General features: G+C 54.8%; 7 protein-coding genes across 7 annotated transcripts; 3 read left to right on the top strand and 4 right to left on the bottom strand.

The window, feature by feature from the left end:
- Positions 1-1,254: 1,254 nt before the first annotated feature.
- Positions 1,255-5,081, top strand: KRP23_6764 (Exonuclease mut-7-like protein; the record flags this gene model as incomplete). Its single annotated transcript, XM_067891994.1, has 11 exons — positions 1,255-1,746; positions 1,825-2,068; positions 2,134-2,186; positions 2,253-2,304; positions 2,389-2,915; positions 2,987-3,080; positions 3,139-3,197; positions 3,262-3,351; positions 3,425-3,525; positions 3,587-3,972; positions 4,045-5,081. The coding sequence occupies 11 exons, from the start codon at positions 1,255-1,257 to the stop codon at positions 5,079-5,081; spliced, it is 3,135 nt and encodes a 1,044-aa protein (XP_067746298.1).
- A 710-nt stretch (positions 5,082-5,791) lies between these two features.
- KRP23_6763 (Calcium-activated potassium channel subunit alpha-1) lies at positions 5,792-9,832 on the bottom strand (the record flags this gene model as incomplete). Its single annotated transcript, XM_067891993.1, has 9 exons — positions 5,792-5,914; positions 5,988-8,058; positions 8,136-8,319; positions 8,395-8,776; positions 8,832-8,952; positions 9,019-9,134; positions 9,195-9,471; positions 9,552-9,674; positions 9,741-9,832. 9 exons carry the CDS (start codon positions 9,830-9,832, stop codon positions 5,792-5,794), a joined length of 3,489 nt encoding a protein of 1,162 aa, XP_067746297.1.
- Positions 9,833-10,398: 566 nt separating this feature from the next.
- Positions 10,399-11,316, bottom strand: KRP23_6762 (uncharacterized protein; the record flags this gene model as incomplete). Its single annotated transcript, XM_067891991.1, has 2 exons — positions 10,399-11,160; positions 11,230-11,316. The coding sequence occupies 2 exons, from the start codon at positions 11,314-11,316 to the stop codon at positions 10,399-10,401; spliced, it is 849 nt and encodes a 282-aa protein (XP_067746296.1).
- A 546-nt stretch (positions 11,317-11,862) lies between these two features.
- KRP23_6761 (Replication factor C subunit 5) lies at positions 11,863-12,992 on the top strand (the record flags this gene model as incomplete). Its single annotated transcript, XM_067891990.1, has 2 exons — positions 11,863-12,464; positions 12,533-12,992. 2 exons carry the CDS (start codon positions 11,863-11,865, stop codon positions 12,990-12,992), a joined length of 1,062 nt encoding a protein of 353 aa, XP_067746295.1.
- A 310-nt stretch (positions 12,993-13,302) lies between these two features.
- On the bottom strand, positions 13,303-15,045 carry KRP23_6760 (Eukaryotic peptide chain release factor GTP-binding subunit ERF3A; the record flags this gene model as incomplete). The annotated part of the gene is made up of 2 exons (XM_067891989.1): positions 13,303-14,966; positions 15,027-15,045. 2 exons carry the CDS (start codon positions 15,043-15,045, stop codon positions 13,303-13,305), a joined length of 1,683 nt encoding a protein of 560 aa, XP_067746294.1.
- A 255-nt stretch (positions 15,046-15,300) lies between these two features.
- Positions 15,301-17,547, top strand: KRP23_6759 (eEF1A lysine and N-terminal methyltransferase; the record flags this gene model as incomplete). Its single annotated transcript, XM_067891988.1, has 1 exon — positions 15,301-17,547. The coding sequence occupies one exon, from the start codon at positions 15,301-15,303 to the stop codon at positions 17,545-17,547; it is 2,247 nt and encodes a 748-aa protein (XP_067746293.1).
- Positions 17,548-17,641: 94 nt separating this feature from the next.
- Positions 17,642-22,960, bottom strand: KRP23_6758 (Protogenin B; the record flags this gene model as incomplete). Its single annotated transcript, XM_067891987.1, has 1 exon — positions 17,642-22,960. One exon carries the CDS (start codon positions 22,958-22,960, stop codon positions 17,642-17,644), a length of 5,319 nt encoding a protein of 1,772 aa, XP_067746292.1.
- Between the last annotated feature and the right edge of the window lie 268 nt (positions 22,961-23,228).

The following is a 23,228-nucleotide window of genomic DNA, read 5'->3' as shown; positions in this document are numbered from 1 at the left end:
GTACCGACGCTCTTAATGGAGTACCGTTCAAGTACTTCTGCAGATTCTGGTATAGCGGGTTCGATCCTGAGCGAATTGGTTCAGGGGAAACGGTTTTGTCTGTCGGTAGCACTGAATGACCGAGTGTCGGGCTAAGAGCTGACTTTTTCGACACAAGGTACATGCCGAACTTGTTTATTACAGTCTCCAAGATGAGCGAGGCACTCTCGCACTGCATGCACATTCCCAAGTACTCCCAGCTAACGGCCTCCTCCTCAAAGAACTTCAAGAACGAGCGCACTGGGCATTCGCGAGCACGCTTTGTGTGTTGGCTGGTGTGAGACCGTTCAAGCTCATTTTGTGCCGGAGATGTCGGAGCTTGGGTGTTATTCGAAGAATATGCGAATGACTCGTAATCTGTAGAGGGATATCAATAATTTCGCTGCTCTCTCCGACACGATACGTCGGAGGTGTGGTTTTAGGGCCTTCATGAATCAATGAGCTCTCTTATTCGTTTACAATACTCATCCCAACACGGCCCAGTTGTCGATGTCCTGGGTAGACTTGTCAATGAGCTGGCGAATTTAGATATGCAGGTGCTTCGCAACGAATGTACTCGCATGGCGAACATCGCCTTATAACTAATACCTTCCAAATAACGTGAGTATTAGCTATTAGAATTAAGAGATAAACTATGGAAATTTAGCCTATCAAAACGCAAGCCCCTCAAACTCGGATATATCATGTGGCTCTCTAAGACGTCACGCCCTGTGTAGGTGACCTATCGTGTGTGTATGTGCTTAGGTATACCAACTTCCTTGGCTTATTACAATCACCCATGTACATGGTACAGCGTACCACCGATAAAACCCATGTTCACGACTAACGTAGTTTACTCACAAAGTACAATATTTAGTGGTGCATCATTGTACCGTGCATGAAGCTGTCTGTCTGTTCTGGGTCAACAATGAACACGTATTGGTCTTGCCTTCTCCCTCACTGATCAATCGCACGCTGTTTGCCGCGCGTAGCTCATGGTGTTGCCAATTGAATGGCGAGTAAACAATGTAATATAACCGTTATATTACTGACTGTTATAAATAGAGGTCAGCTGAAAAACAAATAACGAGATCTGATTGGTGGACCGTTATAAACTGGTGACCGTAATAAGCCAAGGAAGTCAGTAGTTTTTCGTGGTTCAACGTATCCATGACCATCACTCACCGATTCTGTGACGAGCAGCGTGAACCTGCACAAGTTAACCCAAGGCCAACGATGCAGGAGCACCTCGCGTCAGAGCTGGTGGACCTCTTCCACGCGCACCTCGACGCTGTCGATATTGCTGTCGCTGACCAATGGGCGCATCGCATCCACTCGGCGTTCTACTGCTCCCAGTCCACGCGTGGCAACAACAAGTTCCTGGCGCTGGAGGCGACGCTGGCTCAAGTGTTCACGTGCCTCAGTATCAGAGCCAACGCACACTTTTTTTGGGATTTTGCAGTACACGTTGTGTTGATACTGGCTCGAGAACCGACGCCCGCCGTCCCTGATGCTGATACCTGCCAACCCGAGGCCTCTACGAGCAAGAAAGGCTCGAGAAAGCGACAACCCAACGTTCCACTGGCGTTTGTAGCGGTGAACGCGTTGAGAAAAATTGTCAACTTAGATGAAAGCAGGGAGCAGATGGAGCTCTGTCTGCTGCAAGGGAGACATAATGAGGAGCTGCGGGCATTCTGCATGAGAGGACTGGGCGCCGACTCGGACGTTGTACGTGAATAATTGGAGTGTTCTTGGGTGTGTTCGTTGCCAAGCTGATCCGTACTGTGCTGACTGTGTTTGTTGTAGGACCTCAAGCTGTTGGTGGAGCTGGTGGGGCTTTTCCAGATCACGGATGTTGATTGTGAGCTTGTGCGCAAGGCACTGGACCATTTACTTGCATCCAAGAGCCACGCAGCGCTGATCAAGTTGTGTGAGACGTTTGCTGACGTGGATTGGCCGTTTGAGAGCATTGTGGCGAGCATGGTGCAGGCGAAAGACTGGACGTCGGCAGAACTTTTTGTGAGAACGTTTGAGCGTGACGGTGATACAGGTAGCCATCATGCGTCGTTTGCTTGTGGTCGCATCCCGTTAACAGTTCTTGCGAGTGTGTTCCAGCCCTTGCAAACATCTTGATCGAGAAAACAATTCACGTTCGAGACTTCAAACGGGTACACGAGGGGGCTATCATCTCAGTGTGTATTAGGATCATTCTCATAACCGTCGCTTGTCGCTAGGCGCATCGGTTTGTGTTAACCTTCAATCTCCAGAAGCAATACCCAGACATCGGTACGTGCTTTAGATGTTGTGTGACTGAATTGTTGTTCCATGCATACGAGTACTCATAAGTGCTCCGAACTCGGATGATGACAGACGTGCTCTACAGTCGTGACGGTCTCATGCGACTAATGGACACCCAGCGTTGGCAGCTTGCGCTTACTTTTGTCGGACATGATATCACCCTGCAAAAAATGTTGCTAAAGCACATGTTTGCTGCCGGAGAGCTAGAACATGCGGCACAACTAGGCAAGAAGATGCTGGCTGCGGGATTCGAGCCTGACAGCTCCCAGATTATTCAACGCGTTGGGGAAACTTTGGGCTCAGACCAACTTATTGCTGAAGGGGCCTATCTTATGCTACCGCAGGACAGCAATGTTATTTTTTGTGCTTCGGAAGATACTCTTAGGCAAGCGATGGAGTATTTTTTCGAGGCTCGTACCCAGGACCCCCAGTTACCAATCGAGACAAAATCCACAATTTATGATACTCAACGAGTGGTGGGTCTGGATGTAGAATGGAAACCCATCACATCACGATTCAAAACAACGACTGCTGTGGCGAGCATCCTGCAGATAGCCACATTAGACCAAGTGTTCATCGTCGACCTCTTGGCACTTCATGTGAGTTTGTGGGGGTGAGGGTCCTCTTCAGCATGCTGCTAACTGCTCGTTTCATTATTTACCTTGTGCAGGATAACAATTTCTTGTTCGATAACTTTCTCCTACGGCTGTTCACGTCACCCCAGTGGCTCAAACTGGGCTTCAGTTTTGACTCGGACTTGAAAGGTACATGATATTACCAAGCGATATGCATGTCTCCATTGCCTAATGCTCTGCTTCCAAGTTCTGCAACAAACATTTCCGGAGCGTCAAGCATTCACTACTGTTTCGCCGTTCCTGGATGTACGTTCTTTTAATGTTTGTCTTCGCTTCCAATGCGACACCGACGCCAGCGTTGTATCTGTAGCTGAATGAACTAGTGCTCAAGTCCGGCGTCCCGGTTGGCACCAGCTTATCGCAATCTGTCCATCGCATTCTGGGCAAACCATTGGACAAGGTAAGCTATACTACGCTATCGGGGGATGCATTATACAGGGTTGTTAAAGTGGCTCAATTATTGCTCTTGACAGCGAATGCAACTCAGCGATTGGGAGCGGCGGCCACTTTCCTCGGAACAACTAAACTATGCGGCATTGGATGCAGCGTGCCTCACCCAAGTTGTCACCAAGCTGTAGGTTATGAAGCTGTTCTGCATGAAATGAATTTCAGACTCACATGAGAATGATTACCAGCCAAGGCCAAGATGGCTGTGACAGCAGCTTGCTCAGCTGGAGTGAAGTCTGTCAAAATATCGGCGATCTAACCCACCCAACTTCGCTCACCGAAGCTGAGGTGTTGGAAGCTGTCTCCGTGCGATTCGAGTATCAGAAGACCTGGCACTCGCAGTGTATTTTAGAAAGCGAAGTGCACCATGCTACACTACTCGTGAATCCGCACGATATCGCTCGAATGTGGAACGAGCAAAAGACTTCCCGCGCGCACGAAGTTGAGGGGAACTTCGATACGGCACTGAAGTTCTTGCCAATGGAACAGATCACAGCGATGTTGGAAACCTCAGAGAACGATATTGACACTCGCGACTTTATGGCTGTGAACAGCATTTGCGTTTTGGTTGACGGTAAGCAAATTTTGTGAGTGGCACCGACGAATCTACACAAGTCTAATAGCGTTCTGCACCTATTTGTACCAGATACGCCCTCGGTGGTGTGCATTGATGCCAGTTGCAAGCTTGATATGGCTCAGTTTGCAAGATTTTGTGGTGTTGGGCGGCGCAAGGTTCGATTGGCAACAGCCGCCGAGTGCCGCGACGTGTTTGGATTTACACCGGGCACGGTGGCACCCTTCGGGCATAAAGTGTGGATATCCCCGAGCTCTACCAGCGAGTCCGCAGAGCCTCAGCGAATTGAAGTTTACGCAGACTCACGCTTGCAAAGCACACAATACCTGGCAGCAGGATCTGGATCGGAAGACGAAGTGATTTGGGTGGAGTCGAAGGCGTTCTTCGCTTTGATCAGCATCAATCTGGTTGGCGATATCTCGATCCCGCGCGATTCTTCGCGTTCGTTCCCTACGAGGTCCGACGCCAATTACGGTGGCGTAACATTTGCCACTGCCACCAACAAGGAGCCCCAAATCCTTGAAAACAAGTTTTTAGTAGACTCAATGGTGACCCAGGTAGGCCGTTGGCTGCGTACAATTGGCGTCGATGTGGTCGCCTGGAATCCTGCCGATGCCAAAGCTACTCGAAGCAACGATCCCAAAAGCACAATGCTAGCGTATGCTGCCAAGCATAACCGAATCATTTTAACTCGGGATACGGGCCTCCCAAGCCGCCGCGATGCCGGCGCCTGCTTCGTGTTGTCGGATGATGAGTGTTACAAGCAATTTCGGGAAGTCAAAGTTCAGTTTGGGCTACTAGACCAGATGGACACTCTATCGTCACGGTGCGCACGCTGCAACTCGGACACCTTCTCCCCCATCGACGCTACTTCCGCGCGCAAGAAGTTGTCGGAGCGGCTCCGCAAAAAGGTCCCGAATAGCGTCACTAAATTCTGGACTTGCCAGGGCTGCGGACGAATCTACTGGGAAGGTCCCAAGTACACTCCTTCGATTAACTCTGGCGCAAAAACAAACCCGGACGGCCAAGTTGTCTATCGACCTGTCCCGAGGAAACGCGTCGCCGGAGCCCGCCACGACCAACGTCATCTCCCAGACCCCCTGTCGTGACTCCTAAGAGAAGAAAAGAGTTGTAGCTATCTGCACCATACCACAATCATTTCTTGTTGCTGCCGTTGTTGTTGCTCGAGTTTGTCGCTCAACATCAACAACTTCCACCTCTCTTCCTCTTGCAGGTCGTTCTTCCGAAGCAGCTACAATCGCCAACATGCCTATCGGGGTTGTATCGAGCTGCTAGGCCGGTGTCTTGCCGCTGAGTAAGATCTTGTCCGTGTGGTAACTACCTAATAATACACGCAGTAGAAGAGGACTTCCCAAGGTTAACGTTATGGATCTATCACAAGGTAAGTGCATGGGGGATGACAGCAGACATCTATTTGCTTTGGATCCACCAATTTCATCCTTAATGATGCTTGTAGGCATCTCGGCAAGATTCATTGTACCGCATCTGTGACCAGAATAATGATCACCGTTGTCTTGATCGTGCTCAGTGGTCAGATTAATCTTGATATTGGTATCCGCCACGTTATGTAGGAGTGCCTTCAGAGGTGTTGCTGACGCTGCGCAGGATGCCCGATCTGGTGAACCAAGTCACCGCTAGCACGTCGGCAGGAAATTACGAGCCAGTTGATAGTCTTGAAGCAGCAATGTTCTAGCGACTCGGAGATTTGCTGTTGACTCGATGCACACACTGTAGCTGCGTTGCAAAAACTATAATCTCTTGCTGATCCAGAGCCCGATAGACCTGGAAGCGCGTAAGTTCACTTGATGACAAAAAGTAAATCGTGCGGGGTGACCAATTCGTCACCAGGTGGATTCGTGAGTACAAACTGCGGGGACGTGCGAGTGGTCGTAGTCCGATAAATACCCAACGTCATGGTATCCTATCACACAACAAACAGCTGATAAGCAGGACATTCACCAAAAGGATCGTTGAGCAGGCAAAAGCAACAGTACCTCATTGTGCAGTAGCCCTTCCACAAGCAGCGCATAAGGACGAAAATGGTATCGCTCCGGTGCTGGAATCTGTGTTAGTCGATGCCGTGATCTCTGCACTCGGTTTGGCATCTTCATGCTCATATTACCACTGATCACAAGTTGGGTCACCATCTCGATCATGAGTTGCTGGTTTGAGCAAGACCCCATCAGCGCGTCCATGAAATTGGAGAAGTAAATGTGCCCTGCTGTGAACAGTGGACTGAAGAACGAGCTGTCGAGAAACTTGACGTCTTTGAGCAGGTCGCGTTGGCGTGAATCGTTCGCCGCAGCCTTTCCGTCGAATAAAGAATCGCTCCTGTCGATGAGAAACTTGACGTTGCTCGGGCGAATCATCTCGGCGACGATGAAAGGCATGGTCCTCGTCTCATTGATACCATTGATTTGCAGCCGAGAGACTTCGTTCTGCAGCGCTTCGCTGATGAATCGATGCGTGGTGATAGCGTCGACATCTGCCATGTTCTCGTCCATGGTCTCTTGGTCGTTCTCAGCATCCAGGCTGCTAGTATCCTCTATTCCACAGTACGACATAATTAAAATACTGCGCGCGTGAAACATCCGCGCCATGTGAAAGACATGCATACTAAGCGGCGAGCCGCGCACGAAATACAGGCGTTCATGCAGGCGATGGGCCATGAGATCCTTCTCCGTCAAGTTTCGCTGCGTGATGAATACCAGACCAGACACTTGCTCGTTCAGATCCGACAGGTTGGAGATAAAATCTTCGTAGTTACTAGGCGTTCCGCAGATCACGTAGTGATTGCTCAGTGTGATTGGAGGTGGGTCACGACGGAAACACAGAGAGAAATGCCGGACGCGCGATTTCAGGTTCCCGCTGGCAGCTACTGACGGTCGCTGTAGCGGAGCAGGCTGCCAGTCTCTGACGTGATATTCGTCTTCTTGTTCGGCGAATCGTTCAGCGAATTGCTGAGCTGCTAAGATTTCACTAAGCGGCGGGCCGACTAGAGGACTGGAGTCACTGTTTGAAGTGGTGTGGTTGGTTGCCGCTGGTTCTCGAGATACAGGTACGTGGGGGTCTCCAACACTGGGACTTGGTGTTGGTCCTGGTGTTTGACCGGATGTGGCCTTGTCACTTGGCTGCTTGCTCGACGAAGATTCCGTGATGCTGCTGTGCGTACTTCGCTCCCTAGCACTCCTGGCACTCCGAGCACTTAGCGGCATTCGACTTGATAAGGGCTTGATGACCGGGTCTTTCTTACGACCACGTGGACTTGTAGCCTTTAATATAAGCTCGGCAGGAGTCAAGGCAATGACTGGTATCGAAGGCCTCGGGAGTCTGTGCTCGGACGCTACTGGCGTGTCGGAAGGGTTTCCCAACGAATAATTCTCATCTGGTGTGATATGGGCGGAATCCATGTGACTTGGAGAGAAGCGCCGAGCATCCAGGCGGTTATCTTCAAGAGGATTTAGCGTTGGGTTGTCTTCACTTCCAAACACAGGCTCACTCTGCTCATCTTCCTCTCTGTCCACGGGGGCAATCTTGTCCAATGCGCGAGTGGAAAACACACTCATGCGAAAGCTTTTAGTAGATGCCAGTTGCTTCGTATTCACTCTTGCAATCACCTTATCTGGGGTTGAGCTGGTTCGCCGATCTCGACCGAATCCCACGGACACCCGCCTTCCAAAAGGTATCTTGTGTTCGATCGCGGCAGTCAGTAGGGTTGCCACGGTTCTGATGTTGCGATTAGCACTCACACCCATCGATGCGGGGGCAATGTCAGGATGTCGCGCGAAAACAGCAGGGGTCAGCTTCTCGATTTTGTTCGCGACGTCGTTGCCTCGGCTGATGAAGAAGACACTTAAGAAATTTGCATCTGAGAGCTGCTCGTCAACAGGATAAACGGTGGTTGTGTCTTCGATGGTTCGAAGGCCAACGACTGGAACGCCAAATTCGCGATACAGCAACACCGCAAGGGCGACGTACGAAGACATACTCAAAAGAAATGGAGGTAGGGCGGCCTCACATATTTTCTGTTCACATCCTGAGAGGTAGTCCGACAGCCAATATCCTCTTAATGCAGCAAAATCGATACACAGTACAGTGAGTCCCCAGTTGTCCTAGAAGCGTCTAACATTCGAGAAGCGTACCTGCACTCCTCCGTATGGGTAAATTTTTGGATGAGATTTCCAAGGAAAGGATTGAATCCTTTAATCCACAAGCATTTTCCAAAAAATGACAACTTGAGCTGCTCCAAGCAAAGCACAGCAGTGGCTCCAGAAATGTGAAAGTGGCGGGTGTTGTCGAACTTGGAAACTTGGACGTGAAGGGGAGCTGTTAACATTGACAAGCTCTTCGTTAGCCCACCAGTACATAATAAAGACGACAAGAAAGCGAGATCGTCCGTACCATGTCGGTTGTTTTTGCGAACCGAGCACGTGATGAGGTTGGCAGCCGTATCGTTTTGGTCCAGTGCCCCACTGTGTTTTTTCACCATGACAAAGCAAAAGTCTGCAGTTGGAGCTGCGGCACGTTGAAGATCCGCACCAACCATGGCAGAACCTTGAAGGTAAATCACTCGCTGTTCGTAGTCTGGGTGGAGGAGAACTCTCCTTAAGTCATTAGACGGCAAGGTGGGCGCAAGGATGACTACCTTTCGGCGAGTTCGACGCTCTTCATCTTTGTGTAGCCAGTTGTGCAGAAAGAAAAGCAGAGCACCGTTCTCCACTTCGCCACAGAGCAATACGTGCTGTGTACTCCTATCTGGCTCGTATTTTTTATCAAATGCCGTCTATAACAATTGAGTCAGATTGAGAAGCAGGGGTACGCTTACTGTGAACACGTACCTCGCGACTGAGTATGTAGGAATACCCGCTGATCTGCATAGGGATCAACCCACCAGCAAAAAAGATTAGCCCGACATCGAATGCCTTGCCTAAACTTGATTTTGGCGCGACGTCTCCAAACCTACACACCAGAGTCAGCAATTAGTGCCTGGCCACCAGTGCCTTATCTGGAATATACACTCCGTACCCGACTGTTGCAATAGTGATACATACGAAATAAATGGAGTCTAAGAATGTCATGTCCTGGCAATTCTCGCCTGAGATCTGTGTCGTCTTGAATGCTGGGTCGCAATACTCGATAGTCTACGAAAGCCATCAGCATCAGCATTTCCAATGGGTTCACATCGGCATAAAGCGCCTTACCTGCATAAAGATGGCTCCGCATATAATAATGGATGCGATAGTCAAGCAGATCAGTAGACCTTGCCGCACTTTAGCTGTCTTCGCAAGACGTAAAAGCCGATAAAACTGCAGTAATCGCGTCACTCGTAGCATCATGAGTAAGCGAAATGCATAGGTACTTGGCGCCGTATTTGTAGTCCCCGTAACAAACTCCACCAGGAGTGGCAGAACACAGTTCATCTCCACTACCGACAGCCAGTGAAACAAGAAACTTCTGCGATTGCTTGCTGAATAAAATCTACCGTCATCAACAGTTCACAAGCAGCATAGAAGTTGGTACAAGAAAATAAAACTAGTATCAGGCGTCGCCAAACATACCTTAGACCGAGATCGCCTAACGTCGCCAAGAGATTAATTGTGTCAATCACGAGGTACCCAGTAGTGAAATTGGTGTTGGGGTTCTTCCAGTTTAACTTCATAATGGAAAGCACCATTATTGAACTGCACGACAAATCCACAAAGTTAGAAGTAGCACGGTAGTCACGACTGTATCAATGGTGCCCTCACCTCAGCAGACACTGTACAAGGTCTAGAAAAATGCCGACTTCGGAGTCATGTAAATTTCTCTCGATCCATTGCCGTCTGCTTTCTCCCTTCATCCTCCGCTTGATAGTTCTTCTCAATCGTTTGGCGAATCGCCGCAGTAGATCCTGTACTACCGGCCGCTTCCATTTGTGAGGCGAGTGCATCGTGGTCCGCATGGACGGCTGTATCGGGACGATGCTGGAAGCTCTGCTCTTCCTCTTCAGGGTCCAAGAGAAAGATGACTCGGTGGAAACATGCACGAGGGCGACCGGGCCCTTCGATCGCGACGAAGAATCACGAGGTAGAGAGCAAGAAATCTCGACAGCTTCGAGTCTCCAACGACGATGCGGGTGCTCTCGTCTCCTAAGTGACTTGACGTGCTGCCTACCTGCGTTACAGGTCCACAAATTCTATCGCTAGACGGCAACGGGCGTGCCTATGTCCGCTGCCCATATATAGCCGGCGGTTGAACCACCTCAAGACGCCAAAATTGTCAATTCCACCAGCAGCACCATTAGTGCACGTGTTGGAGAGCTGGCCGGACCATTGCTGCGGAACTAATGCATCGATATATTTAGTGGCAGGCTGCCAGTGAGGGGGATGACGGCGTGCGCCTACCTGGTGTCAGGGCAAAAAGAGTTTACGCGTCCTTCGGGAGCGTCTTGGTCACTTCCGTAGCGTCCTCGATGGTCTTGGGCGCCTTCTCCTTCGACTCCTCCGTGGCCGCCATCTTGGCCTGCTGCAGCGCGCCCGTCACGTACTCCACCGAGCTGTTGACGAGTCCGACGCCCTTGTTCACGAGGTCTGTGCCAATGCCGCCCGTTACCTTCTCGTCTACCTTCATGGCCGTGGCTGAAACACCCAGGGCGCGGTCCAGATCCGACACTTTGCCGGCCACCGCCCCCACGACACCGGAGACCGTGCCCACGACGCCGTAGCGGCCGTCGAGCTCCTCGGCCTTACCTACGACGCCGCCAGCGACCACGTAGGCGCCATAGCCGGCACTGAAGAGCGTGTCCTTGAGTTGCTCCAAGCTCGAGCTGCTGCGCTCGCGCGTGGCCACGACAATGTACTCAATGGACGTGGACACGGAGCTCGAGGCCGCTGACACGCCGCCCTTGACCGAGTGCACGGAGCTAGTGACGCTGGCGCGGAACTTGTCGTCGTAGCTGCGGCCCCGCTCCTTGAGGCCGTCCAGCGCCGTCTGAACTTTGCTGAACGAGGCCTTGGCCACGTCCACGACGGGCGCTGATGAGCTCTTGGACTTTTCCTTGAGGGACTCGCCCAGCTCTTTCAGCTCGTCCACCGACTTGTGCGTGCGTTCGATGGCCGCCTGCAAGTAGGAGCTGGCCGTCTCGGACACGCTGAACTGTGCGTCGTACTCGGCCAACTTGGCCTTGAGCTGGAGCACACAAAGAGAGAGAGAAAGGGGTCAGTTGTGGCGCTTGAGACGGGGTTTCGGACGGCGTACCGTGGCCAGATACGTCTTGGTCTCCTCCGTGCCCTTGTGGATCTGCTCCTGCAGCTTCTCGAGCTCTTGCGGGTCACTAGTCGCCATCTTTGCAGGTACTTCTCTTGCTGAAAATTGAGAAATGATCGGCGTTTTTCTTGAAGAATCGGGTCGAAGGTGAAAATCGACGCAGCGGACCAAAAACTAGGCGAAATATTAGATCTCGAAGTTGGAGGTCGTTTATCCGGATCTGGGGACGAATTTTAACGGCTTGAATCGATTGCTATACATAATTCCTTTTCTTTTATCCGGATCTAAACTTCGTGATCGAATTTTGCTGATCACAAAACAGATCGCCGCACTTTGAGAGGCAAGTGTGACGTTGCAGGGCTCTCACGGTGTCGTCACACTGATCTCTTACCATCTGGAGAAGGAGTTGGTCTCAAGTGGAGACTCTCCACCGTGCTTCTGAATGCTGAAGAAGAGCGTGCTGTATCAAGTGGAAATGTGGTAAATGTGAAGACCAAAAATGCATTTTCTTTTCCATACCGGTAGTACCGATATTTATTGTTCATCAGCCAAAATCGAACACGACACAAATTCTCTCCACACGACACAAATACTGTAGCCACGACACAAATTCTTCTGCACAAAATGGTGGACGTGGAGATGAAGTCGGTGGAGGACGCGCCCGCGTTCGAGGGCATCTCGAGCCGCAACCGGTCGACTGAGTCGTGGCCGTGGGTGGAGAAGTACCGCCCGTCGAGCCTGGACGACCTGATCGCGCACCAGGAGATCATCTCGACGCTCAACCGACTCATCGATGCCCAGAAGCTGCCGCATTTACTCTTCTACGGACCCCCGGGCACGGGCAAGACGTCCATGATGATCGCGGCGGCGCGGCGGCTGTACGGCAAGAACTACGGGTCCATGGTGCTGGAGCTCAACGCGTCCGACGACCGCGGCATCGACGTGGTGCGCAACCAGATCAAAGAGTTCGCGGGCACTAAAAAGCTCTTCAGCCAGGGCGTCAAGCTCATCATCCTCGACGAGGCCGACTCGATGACCAACGACGCGCAGTTCTCGCTGCGACGCGTCATCGAGAAGTACACGAAGAACGCGCGCTTCTGCCTCATCTGCAACTACGTGAGCAAGATCATCCCGGCGCTGCAGTCGCGGTGCACGCGCTTCCGCTTCGCGCCGCTCAACGAGAGCCAAGTGGGCGGCCGAGTCAAGCACATCGCAGAGCTCGAGAAGTAGGCTGCATCTATAGTGCTGCTATTATACGGTCCATCGACGACTAACTGACTGCTGCTGCTACCAGGTTGAACATGACGGAGGACGGCTTCAGGGCCATTCTGCGACTCGGCCAGGGCGACATGCGTCGTATCCTCAACATCCTGCAGGCCACGTCCATGGCCCACGACGTCGTGAACGAGGCCAACGTGTATCTGTGCACGGGCAACCCGCTGCCCAAGGACATTGAGTCCGTGACCCAGTGGCTCTTCAACGAGAGCTTCCCGACGGCCGTGCGCAAGTGCGCCGAGATGCAGAAGCTCAAGGGCTACGCCACGAGCGACATCCTGCAGGACGTGTACCGCTACACCACGGAGCTGGAGCTGCCGCCGCGGTGCCGCATGTATTTATACGATGAGTTGGCCAAACTCGAGCATCGCCTGTCGAACGGCACCACAGAAGAGCTGCAGTTGGCCTCGCTAGTTGCCGTCTTCGCCATCGCGCGCGAGCAAATGTCTGGCGCGGTTGCTGCCTCGACGGGGGCCTAGAAAGCTGCACACTAGCTACGCAGTTGAGTGGGAGTAGAGGAACGAGCAAACAAGTTGCCAAAAGTCAAAGCTACATGCATTTCTCTTCCTTTGGGCAGCAGCCACTGGCCCCAAGCCGAGACGTCTCACGCCGAGCAGCTAACACACACACGCATCAACGTTGATGGAAAAGTGACGCGAAGCGCCTGGTGTAGTGACAAGCAGCTCGGGCTTCTGTCTATCCTGCATCGAAATACCCCCAATTTTCTCGGGTACTCTTGCCTCCTTCTCGTTGCGATGTTTTGCCGCGTATTTCTCAGGCTGGAGTTGCTTACTTCTCGAGCGCCAGCACCTTACCGATGGCGATCGTCTTACCCTCGTCGCGAAGGGTGAGGCGGCCGAGCTGCGGCATGTTCGCAAAGGTCTCGATCGTGATGCTCTGCTCCACCTCAATCCGGCAGATAACCGCCTGGCCCTGCTTAATGAAGGTCACGTGCTTCTTCACCGGCTTGCCCGTCTTGGGGTCGACGGGGCGTAGCAGCTTCGCCACCGTGCACTCCTGCGCAACAGTGTGGATGTGCAGGATGCACTTGTAGCCGGCAGTCATCAGCGGGCGGTGCTCCAGCGTGTCCACAAGAGCGATCTGCGCAGCAAACGCGTGGATGGCGCGGGGAGGGGCCTCCTCCTTCATGCCGCAGAGTACGAAGCCCTTCTGGATGTCGTCAAGGCCGCAAGACAGACGGATCGTCACGTTCTCACCGGGCTTGGCCGTACGCACGGGCAGCTCATTAATATATACTTGGTTCACAATCGCCGTGGCGTTGGTGGGCATGAGCAGCACCTTCTGGCCAGTCTTGAGGATTCCTGACTCCACCTTGCCCAGAGCAATGGTGCCACGATCCGCGTAGCGGTCCAGGATCGGCACACGCGTAGGTCCGTCCGGGTTACGGTCTCCAATGTGCATGGTGTCCATGTGGTCGATGAGCGACTCGCCCTCGTACCACGGAGCCTTGGCCTTGTCCACGCGCACCTTCACGTTGTCACCGTGCAGTCCAGACACGGGGATGAAGGAAACGTCACGCTTGACAGCGAAACCGCACGTGCGCAGGAACGGGCGCAGCTTACCCACGCACTCGTCGAACCGCTCCGGGCCCCAGTTCGCCTCGTCCATCTTGTTGATCACGACAATGAGCTTGTTGATGCCCAGCGTCTTGGCGAGCATAGCGTGCTCACGGGTCTGTCCACCGCGCTCGAAGCCCGTCTCGAACTCGCCCTTACGAGCCGAAATCACGAGGATGCCGACATCAGCCTGAGACGCGCCCTGGATCATGTTGGGCACGTAGTTCTTGTGTCCGGGGGCGTCCAGGATCGTGAACCGGCGGGTCTCCGTCTCGAAGTGGGCGCGTCCGACCTCCACCGTCTTGCCCTTGGCGCGCTCCTCCTCGCCCGTGTCCATAATGTAGGCAAGGAACCAACTATCGCGGTGACGCTGCTTGGCCTCACGCTCGTAGCGCTCAATGGTGCGCTTGTCCACCATGTCCATGAGGTACAGCAGGTTGCCGGACAGCGTCGACTTGCCGGCGTCCACGTGGCCAATGAGCACGACGTTCAGGTGCTCGCGGGGGTCCTCGTCGCCGACCTCCTCGTCCTGTTCGAAGGTGTCCTCCTCCTCGTCATCGTTAGTGTCCTCCTCGGCCTTCACCTCCTCCTTTTTGTCCTCCACGACTAGCTGCTCGACCTTCTCCTCGAGCGCCACCACGGGCTCCGATGGTGGCGCAGGGGCAGCAGCCACAGGCTCCGCGGCGGGTGGCGCAGCGGTCGTGGCGCCCAGCACAGCAGCAGTGCCGCCCTTCTTTGGCACGGGCATAGCCACGTCAAAGGCGCGGGCCGGGGCGGGCGCCGGGGGCGGCGGCGTGAAGGACGCGGGCGGCGTCCAGGTGGAGGCACCGACGTTGAAGGAGAACTCCTTCGCCGAGGCGCTGAGCGCGTTCTTGGCTGGAGACACATGGCAGGGTTAGCGAAGGAGGCTACAGGCTTAGCATGCGCGCCACGTACGGGGGTTGCTGCCGTCCATCTTGCCTCGCAGATTCACTCGAAAAGTAGTGACGCGAGCTGCTGGCTGCAGCGCCGCTTCAGATAAGTGCGAAGTATGACCGCAGTTACTCAGTTAAGTATATCATTAAAAGGTTTTGCTTCCCATATGGCTACAGAAATGAATGTAATCGAAATATCAGGGTGGTCGGTCCAAGCGGGACCGTAACCGTAACCGTGTTTGGTGTGCGGCCACACCACCACCCGACAACCATCTCGCATTTGGCGCATCTCATCCATGGGTCCGAGCCACGAGCTGCTGCCGCGCGCGGCCGAGGACTTCCGCAAGCAGGAATACTGGGACCAGTTCTTCCAGCGGCGCGGCGAGAAGGCCTTCGAGTGGTACGGAGACTATGCTTCGCTACGCGCGGGGCTGCAGGCGCTGCTGGGTCTGCCCGATGACGCGCCCGCGTCGCTGCTGCGCCGCCTCAAGGCCAAGGTGCGCGTGCTCGTCGTGGGCTGCGGTAACTCGGCGCTGAGCGGAGACCTAGCGGCCGACGGATTCTCGCAGCTGCTGAGCGTGGACTTCAGCGCGCGCGTGATCGACGAGATGCGGCGCAAACTGCCGGCGCTGCGTTGGGAAGTGATGGACATGACGCGCATGCAGACGCTAGAGGACGCGAGCTTCGACCTGGTACTGGACAAGGGCGCGCTGGATGCGCTCATGGCGGAGGACACAGCCGAGGTGAGACAGGACGCTACCAGGATGCTGCAGGAGGTGCGCCGCGTGCTGGCGCCTGGCGGACGCTACTGTTGCGTCACCATGGCGCAGGACTTCATCCTGCAGCATCTGTTGGGATTCTTCAGCGCACAGGACGCCACGAGTTGGAGCGTGGGCGTGCAGGAGCTTCCACGCGACGCGCGCAAGCCGTTCGCGCCGTTCCTCGCGGCGGCGCTCAAGTGCCCCAAGGCGGACAGCAAGGCGGCCAGGACGGCGCAGTACAACAGCAAGCAGTTTGTGAGCGACGTGGGTGAAGCGCGGCAGCGCTGGCTGACCCACGAGGTGGAGGCCACCCAGTGGTTCGCCATGACGCAGACCGCGCTGCGTCAGCTGAAGGTCGGACGCCAGGAGGTCGTAGAGCTCATTGCCAATGACGAGAAGGACGGGCTGGGGCTCAATGGCAGCGCGGATGGACAGGTGAACCCGCGCTTCACGCTGCGCCTCGTGGATACGAGTATGCGGGGACCCAACGGCAGCTGTGCGGTGTTCCTGATTCCACAGGGCCGCGAGCACGAGTGGATGTTCTCGACCGAGGAAGGAGCGAACGAACTTGCGGCTGGAGCGGGCTTCAGCCGGCTGATTCTCGTTGCCCTTGGCCGTGGTGGTCACGCATTCGAGAGCACTGCCAAGGTGCAGGAGGAACTGAATGCCAAGGTGATGGAGCTGGCGCCGGACACGCTCGGTGCCGACGAGAAGATCCCGTACATGACCGTGGAGGAAGGTCTGGGTGCGCGCAATATTGTGCACCAGGGAACATCAGACCTTAGTGGCGCCTTCTTCGTGGAGGAGGTGCAGGAGGATGGCGAGACGCTTCGCCGCCTTGTATTCCTCAGCAACACGAACGTTATCCAGAGTGAGGTGAAGCTGCATGCTCGTGGAAGTGCCGCGCCCACTGCTGCTGCTGCTCCTGTTGAGGCCCCTGCTGAGACCTCGAATATGACGCCTGAAGAAGCTGCTGCAGCCGCCAAGAAAAAGAAAAACAACAAGAAGAAAAACCAAAAGAAGAAGAAGAAATCCCAGGCAAAGGACGCGGGTGTGGACACGTCTTACTTGGCCTTCGAGTACCACAAGGGCATGGTTGCGGCACTGCATGCAGCCTCGCTGTCATCCAGAGCAGCACCGGATGCTGTACACCGCACACTGGTCCTGGGTCTCGGTGGTGGCTGCCTGGCGCAGTACCTGCACGACAATGTGCCTGGGATGGATGTTACGGCGTGTGAGCTGGACCCTACGATTGTGACGGTAGCCGAGCAGTACTTTGGCTTCCGCCAGGATGAGCGTATGCGTGTGGTGGTTGCCGACGCACTGAAGTACGCCGCTGAGCAGAGTACGGTATCCGATAAGCCCAGCTTCGACTCCATCATTGTGGATGTGGATGCGAAGCAGCGTGATGTGGGCATGAGCTGCCCTCCTGTTAGCTTCGTGGAGGACGTGTTCCTCGCGCACGTCCACAACTTGCTGGCCCCGCGCGGTGTGCTCCTCATTAACGTATCCTGCCGTGACAGCGGCCTATACAAGGATATCATTGCTCGGCTACAGCGTGTGTTTGCGGGATCGCGTGCAGTGTTGGCGCTGAAGCCTAGTGAGCAGGACGTCAATAGTGTTGTCTTCATCCGCAAGGCTGACACGAAGGAACCCGATGTTAAGACTCTGTTGCAGCAACTCCACGACCAGGGTCGCCGGCGCGGCAAGGCCCAGAACGCTCCGCGTTACGTCGACGATGACCTGTGCGAGCTCATCCGCGACATCAAAATCACCGAGTAGACGACAGCACACCACAACACGTAAGTCGATCCATTTTTTCTTTTGACTTTTACACCCTCACGTTGATGGCCTCGAGAGTTATTTAGTTCTATGCCTACTTATCCCATGTGCTTGGATATCGAGCAGCTTCGTCTTCCCATTCCGCGCGGAAGGTGTCGAAGCGATACAAGTTGCGTTCTGGCCTCGAGATTTTCAGATCCGTGGCAAGAGAATAGCTGTCAGTACTAACCATCGCTGCAAGCTCTCGGCTGGACGTGTGGATTGTCGTCCGTTTCCTCCCGCTGACGCTGGTGCCACTGCGCCTTGAAGCCGTCGCCGATGACTCAACGTTGTAAAGCTGCACAGTGCACCACACCACACTGAGTGCTAGAACGTTGCCGTGTCGAGGGCTTCGAGACATCCCGACGACTTTCGCTGCCACTGTGCGCTCGCCAACAGCCTCCGCGCCTCCAGTGGAACTAGTTACTGAGTACACCGATGCCTGCGCCAAGCCCGAACTTGGTCTCGAGAATCGGTCAGCATCTGTGGTGCGGCGCATGAGGCGTTCGCAGAAGAGAACAGTATCGCCTAGCACCAGGTCGCCCTCTTCTGGTCCACACTCAACGGTGAAATAGTCAGCAGCACCTGCAGGTCTCCGGGCTAATCGAGTGCGACGTTGAGCGTCTTCTTTGCTGGTTGTGCACAATTGCGAGACTGTCGACTGCGCGCTTGCGGTCCCATCACTGTTGATTGCGAACACGCGGAGGCGATAGACCGTCTCGGGTTGAAGATCTCGGAGGTATGCTAGTGGCTCACGGCCCTCGTACACACGGCGCCATTCGCTGGGGCCATCGTTGGAGTTCGACACTCTTGGTGCCAGAGTCTCGATGCGCTTACAGTCAACACCGTATCGCACTGCACCACCAAGTCCCGGATGCCAGCGAACCAGTGCACTATCGCAGCCCACATCCACTCGCCCAACGCAAGTTGGTGCGCTGGGTGCCGTACATAGTGTCAGAGCCTCACTGAGTGCACTAGATGCATGAGCTCCCACGACGCGAAGACGGAAGCGGTACCGTGTGTTAGGATCCAGTCCACTTACAATTGCTGTCGCCTCAGAGCCACGGTAGCATACAAGTCGCATCTCATCAGCATTCGAGGACAGTGGTGACTGCATATCCTCTCCGTCTCGACAGCCAGAGTCACGCTTCAACACATAGTGCACGTCAGGCTGTGTCCACCAACGAGCAAATTCAGAGAAGGAGATTTTGCCATCCGAGTCAACGTCAAACGCTGCCAGGTATGCAGCAAGTCGCTCTGGCGTCGGAGGCACTCCCAGTTCACCCAACAAGGTTTGGAACTCCGGCAGTTCAAGATACCCACTGCCGTCAACGTCATAGCGATCGAATCGTGCCTTGAAGTCGACAGCTCCATCGTCGATACTCGTTTCCTGGGCCCACTCCTTCAGTAACCGAGAAACTTGGTCGTCAGCGCCGTTCGGGGCTCCCAAAGCTGCGGGAGATAGACTTGGTCGCGCGTTGGCTACCGCCCAACGTAGCTGCACGACAGCACTCTGAACCGCAGGCTCAAGCGCCGACAAGTTCACAGTCGGCGGTGCAGCTGGAGGCAGGAGCGTGTTCACCACTACCGGTTCACTGTGCAAGCTAGTTCGGCCTTCAGCATTCACTGCCTGTACGCAGAACTGGTACGTGCTGCCGCTGTGGAGACCTAGCACCTCGAACCGTGGTGCTGCACCGCGGTAGATCTCTACATATTCACCTGCAGACTCGTTGGAGCATTGCTTGAGGATGTACCGACACGTTGAAGCGGAAGAGCTGGATTTGCTGGTTCGCTTTGACGACTTGTGAAGTGAGCGAGAAGATGCCGAGGCACTCAGCGACCGACGCGAGCTCTGTGACGACTTTGAAGAGGTCTTCGAGCCTCGAGATCTCCGTGATGCTGTGTCCGAGAGATCCAAAACGCCATGGAAGAAGCGTAGGAATTCGTCCCATGATATGCTTTCGTTGTCGTCCGTCTCAATGGCATCGAACACGCTCAGCGGTGGAGCTCCTGGTACCGCACCATTTTCAGCTGCGGTCGCTGCAGCTGTGGTCTGCTGGAGGAAAGCAACGAGCTTGGGCTTGCGACGCTCGATTTCCTCCATGAACTCATCGCGCGAGATACGACCATTGCCATCGACATCAGCTTCTCGGAAGACCTCTTCCAGTTCTCGTAAGCGCCGCGTGTAGTACGAGGAGCTCTCCCACGCGAGTTTGACACTGTGTGGGCCGATCACAATAGCCAGTGGCTCGGCAGGTCTTGCTGGAGCTGTCACGAAATATGAAAATGCGTAGCTACCAGCACCAAAGCCGTTGAGTGCGCGGACGCGGAAAGCATATTTCGTATTCGGTGAGAGTCCCGTCACCGTGAACGAGCCACGAGGCACACCATCGTTGTCGGAGAAGTCTTTTGGGTCGCGGCAAATTTCGTGGTAAGCACTTACACGGAAGCTCGCTGACCCCTCCGCGCCGGCAGTCTCAAGCTGATAAAAGGCTGGCGCTCCACCACTTCCACTTTCAGGTATCTTCCATCGCAAGCGCAACATTGTAGTCAAGTCAAGCGCATCGTCGTTATCGTCTCGCTCGAGCACAGGGATGTTTGGGGGTTGTCCGGACGTCACGAGTTCACGCAGAACATGCTGCTCGCGTGGCACAGCAGACCACAGCTCAAGTTTCTTCAGAAATGGCGCGGCCTGTGTATCATCCCATTGGGCGAATGCACAGCGGCGTGGAGCCACACGCCTTACAGCGATCATGTCGCTCTCAGGACAGCATATGAACCGGCCTCCACTTTGTTCTCGCCTGCGAACGTGTCCCGGCAGCTCGGCTCGGCGTCGGTGACTGGAACCTTCGGTGCCAAGCACCAGCTGGAAGCCATTCAGCATGCCACACTCATGACATACTGTTTCCCACATACACACCGAGCTCAGGAGCTGTTCCGTATCACCGCGGCACAGCGCGCGGCGCTCGTCGCCAAGTACAGCCAAGAACGCTTCGAGTTTAAGCCGCGCCGCACTGCTATCACCTTGGGACTCTTCAGGGTCAGCAAAGAACTCGACAAGCCGCTGAGATTCCTCAGGCTGCATCACAACGCCAAGTCCACGAAGAATCGTTGCTAGCTCGCGTCCTGTCACGAAACCATAGCGTGCTATCAGCTTGGCCTCTTCCAAATCCTCGTCAAGTTCTTCGCCATTCTCATCGATGGCATCACCGCGAGCCAAAGCCTGTTTGTGCCTCCGTGTGCAAAATTCCACGCAAGCCTGGCGGTAGTTCACACCTGACGGACGATGCAGCAGCTTCAGGAACACATCACGCAACGGCGACGACGCGCAATGCACGTCACAGCTGACGGGTGTGAAACTCTCCCAGAGTGCACGGCACCGTCCAGCGCCACGAAAGCCTCGGCTCCAACGCACCCACGCGTCTAGCAACGTGCGATCCACCGCTTTGAGCGCTTTCCCGACCTCTTCCCAGCGCACCGTTGCCGGCGTTGCGGGGCCCTGACCGGAATTCTCCTCGAAGTCATCTTCATAGCTGGCATTGTTGTCGATGATCGGGTCACCGTCCTCGCCCTCCCTCGGCGGTGGGAGGTGTTCCAAGAACTTGACAGCTTTATCCCGCATCGCCTTGTGCGCAACCCAAGCTGCATAGCTTTCGCGACTCTGCTCTCGCCGGCGACGATCACCCTCTTGCTTCCCGCGCATTACCGGGTTGTTGCGCCGCTCAAAGAGATAGCGGTCCTTGGAAAATGGCTTCGAGTCCGGGCCATCATCGTCACCTCCGTTGTCCTGGTCGAAGTTATCGCGAAGGACATGGCCTTGCTGAACAAGCAGTTGCTTACTTTTCTCGAGGTCGCCACCTCGGCCTTGAAAACCCTCGCTCATGGCGTGAACGTACTTGAGGCCGCTGTTTCGCATCATTTCCGCGGTGGAGCTTGGTGGACGACAGGGCTGCTTGTGACGCACAACACCAGATCCCATCGAGAAGTCAAACCGAGGTGCTGGGGCATCCCGAACGGGTCTTTTACCGTCATTTGCCTCCGGGGCTGGTAGACGAATGCGCAGGCGGTCCTTGCGACGCACCCACGCGTTGTGCGCTACAATCCCGCCCTCAGCCTTTTCACGGGCCTCTTCATGACGAGCACTATCCACGGCTTCTGCATCTTCCTCCAGCCATTGCAGCATGCGCCGCACGCCAAGGCGATTTAAAGCCTGCATCTCCACATCGGCTGTGCTTCTGCCAGAGCTTTGAGCGCTGTCCGCTGCAGCAGTCAACGTCTTCTGAAGGTATTCAGCTACGCGGAGCTGAGCTTTTTGCCAGTACTTCTTGCAGAGCCCAAGGAAGAAAGCGTTCTGCTTCTTTTGGTCGGCTGTGAGCGCTCGACGAGCTGCGATCTTGGCTGTATCGCCCTTTTGAGGCTTGGCTGCAGAGTGCCATTTGAGCGTCATGTAGTAAGTCGTGATGCCGTCTTCATTTTTGTCTTGGTCCATCATCTGCCGCGTGCCTGCAGAAAACTGCCGCGCCTCGTCTTCGGTGAGCGGTACGCGCGAGAACGTGTGATTCTTCGTGGTCCACTTGACCCAGAGATCTCCGAGTGAACGCACAGGGCACGAGCAGGGTCGTTGAAGCTTTACACCTTCATGCGACTCCTGTACACTGCACTGGGCCAACACGGTTTGCGCCATTCGGAAAGCCGCCGTCGTGATGCGGACACTTGTACCGTCGTCCATACTCAGACTTTGGCCTTCACCACGTCGCACCAGCAACCCGGCAAGCTCCAACATGGTTTTTGTGCTGTCCGAAGGCTCGCTAACTGCTGCTTCGTACGGCTCCAGCGCTGCTATCATCTTGGGGGATATCGCACCTGGGGTCGTCCCGACACAACGTCGGCAAAGGGAACATTTTCGAGCGGGGCACTGGCAGCGCGTGCGTTGCCTGACGACAGAATGTGCTGGTTCACGACACACGCCGGGGCAATCGCACGCCGGTGTTTTGCCCGTTTTGAGTTGACAGTCTGTAGCTGCCAGCGCTACAGCTACTTCCAGCCATGACTCCTCGCCGGTAGCTCGAGTTGCATCCAGCTGCGCTAATGCTCGCGCCATGCGCTCGTACTTGTCCTTCCGTGCCACCCACACGTCGAACTGCACCTTGTTACCCTGAGATTTGCTACTTGCGCCTTTGGTCTCCTGTGGCTCCGCAGCACCTCGTCTCGTCTTCCTTTCAGCTTTGGCAGTCGCAGCCTCGAGCTCCCGGTCTTCGTCGCCGAACGCATTGTTCTCGTACAGGTCATCGATGCAGTCATCTCGCGTGGATGAAGGAGGCCGTCTAAGCGTTTGCTTGCTGGTCTGTGACTGCAACTGCTTGCCTGCCGCCATAGTTGTCTACTCCAGTCTTGATCTTAGGGTCTGCAGACACAGATGAACAAGTAAACCGACACCCCGCAGTTGACCGAATCAACAATGATATTCATGCGCCCACACCACATGCAGACGAGTCTGGGATTAAGCGAAACGAACCACTGGCATGAGATCCGCCCATGACTTGAAAATAGCAAATTGCCCACCACACCGAGCCAGCTACAACGGTTGGATAACTTCAAGCGCTTCCCATGCTGCTGTGTGCCGTGACAGCAGTCTCGTCAAT

The sequence above is a fragment of the Phytophthora ramorum genome (assembly GCF_020800215.1).
Source record: "Phytophthora ramorum isolate Pr-102 chromosome Unknown Phyram_PR-102_s0005, whole genome shotgun sequence".
Lineage (NCBI taxonomy): Eukaryota > Oomycota > Peronosporomycetes > Peronosporales > Peronosporaceae > Phytophthora > Phytophthora ramorum.
Note: the sequence above shows the minus strand (reverse complement) of the source record. Positions and strands in the feature narration are given on the sequence as shown.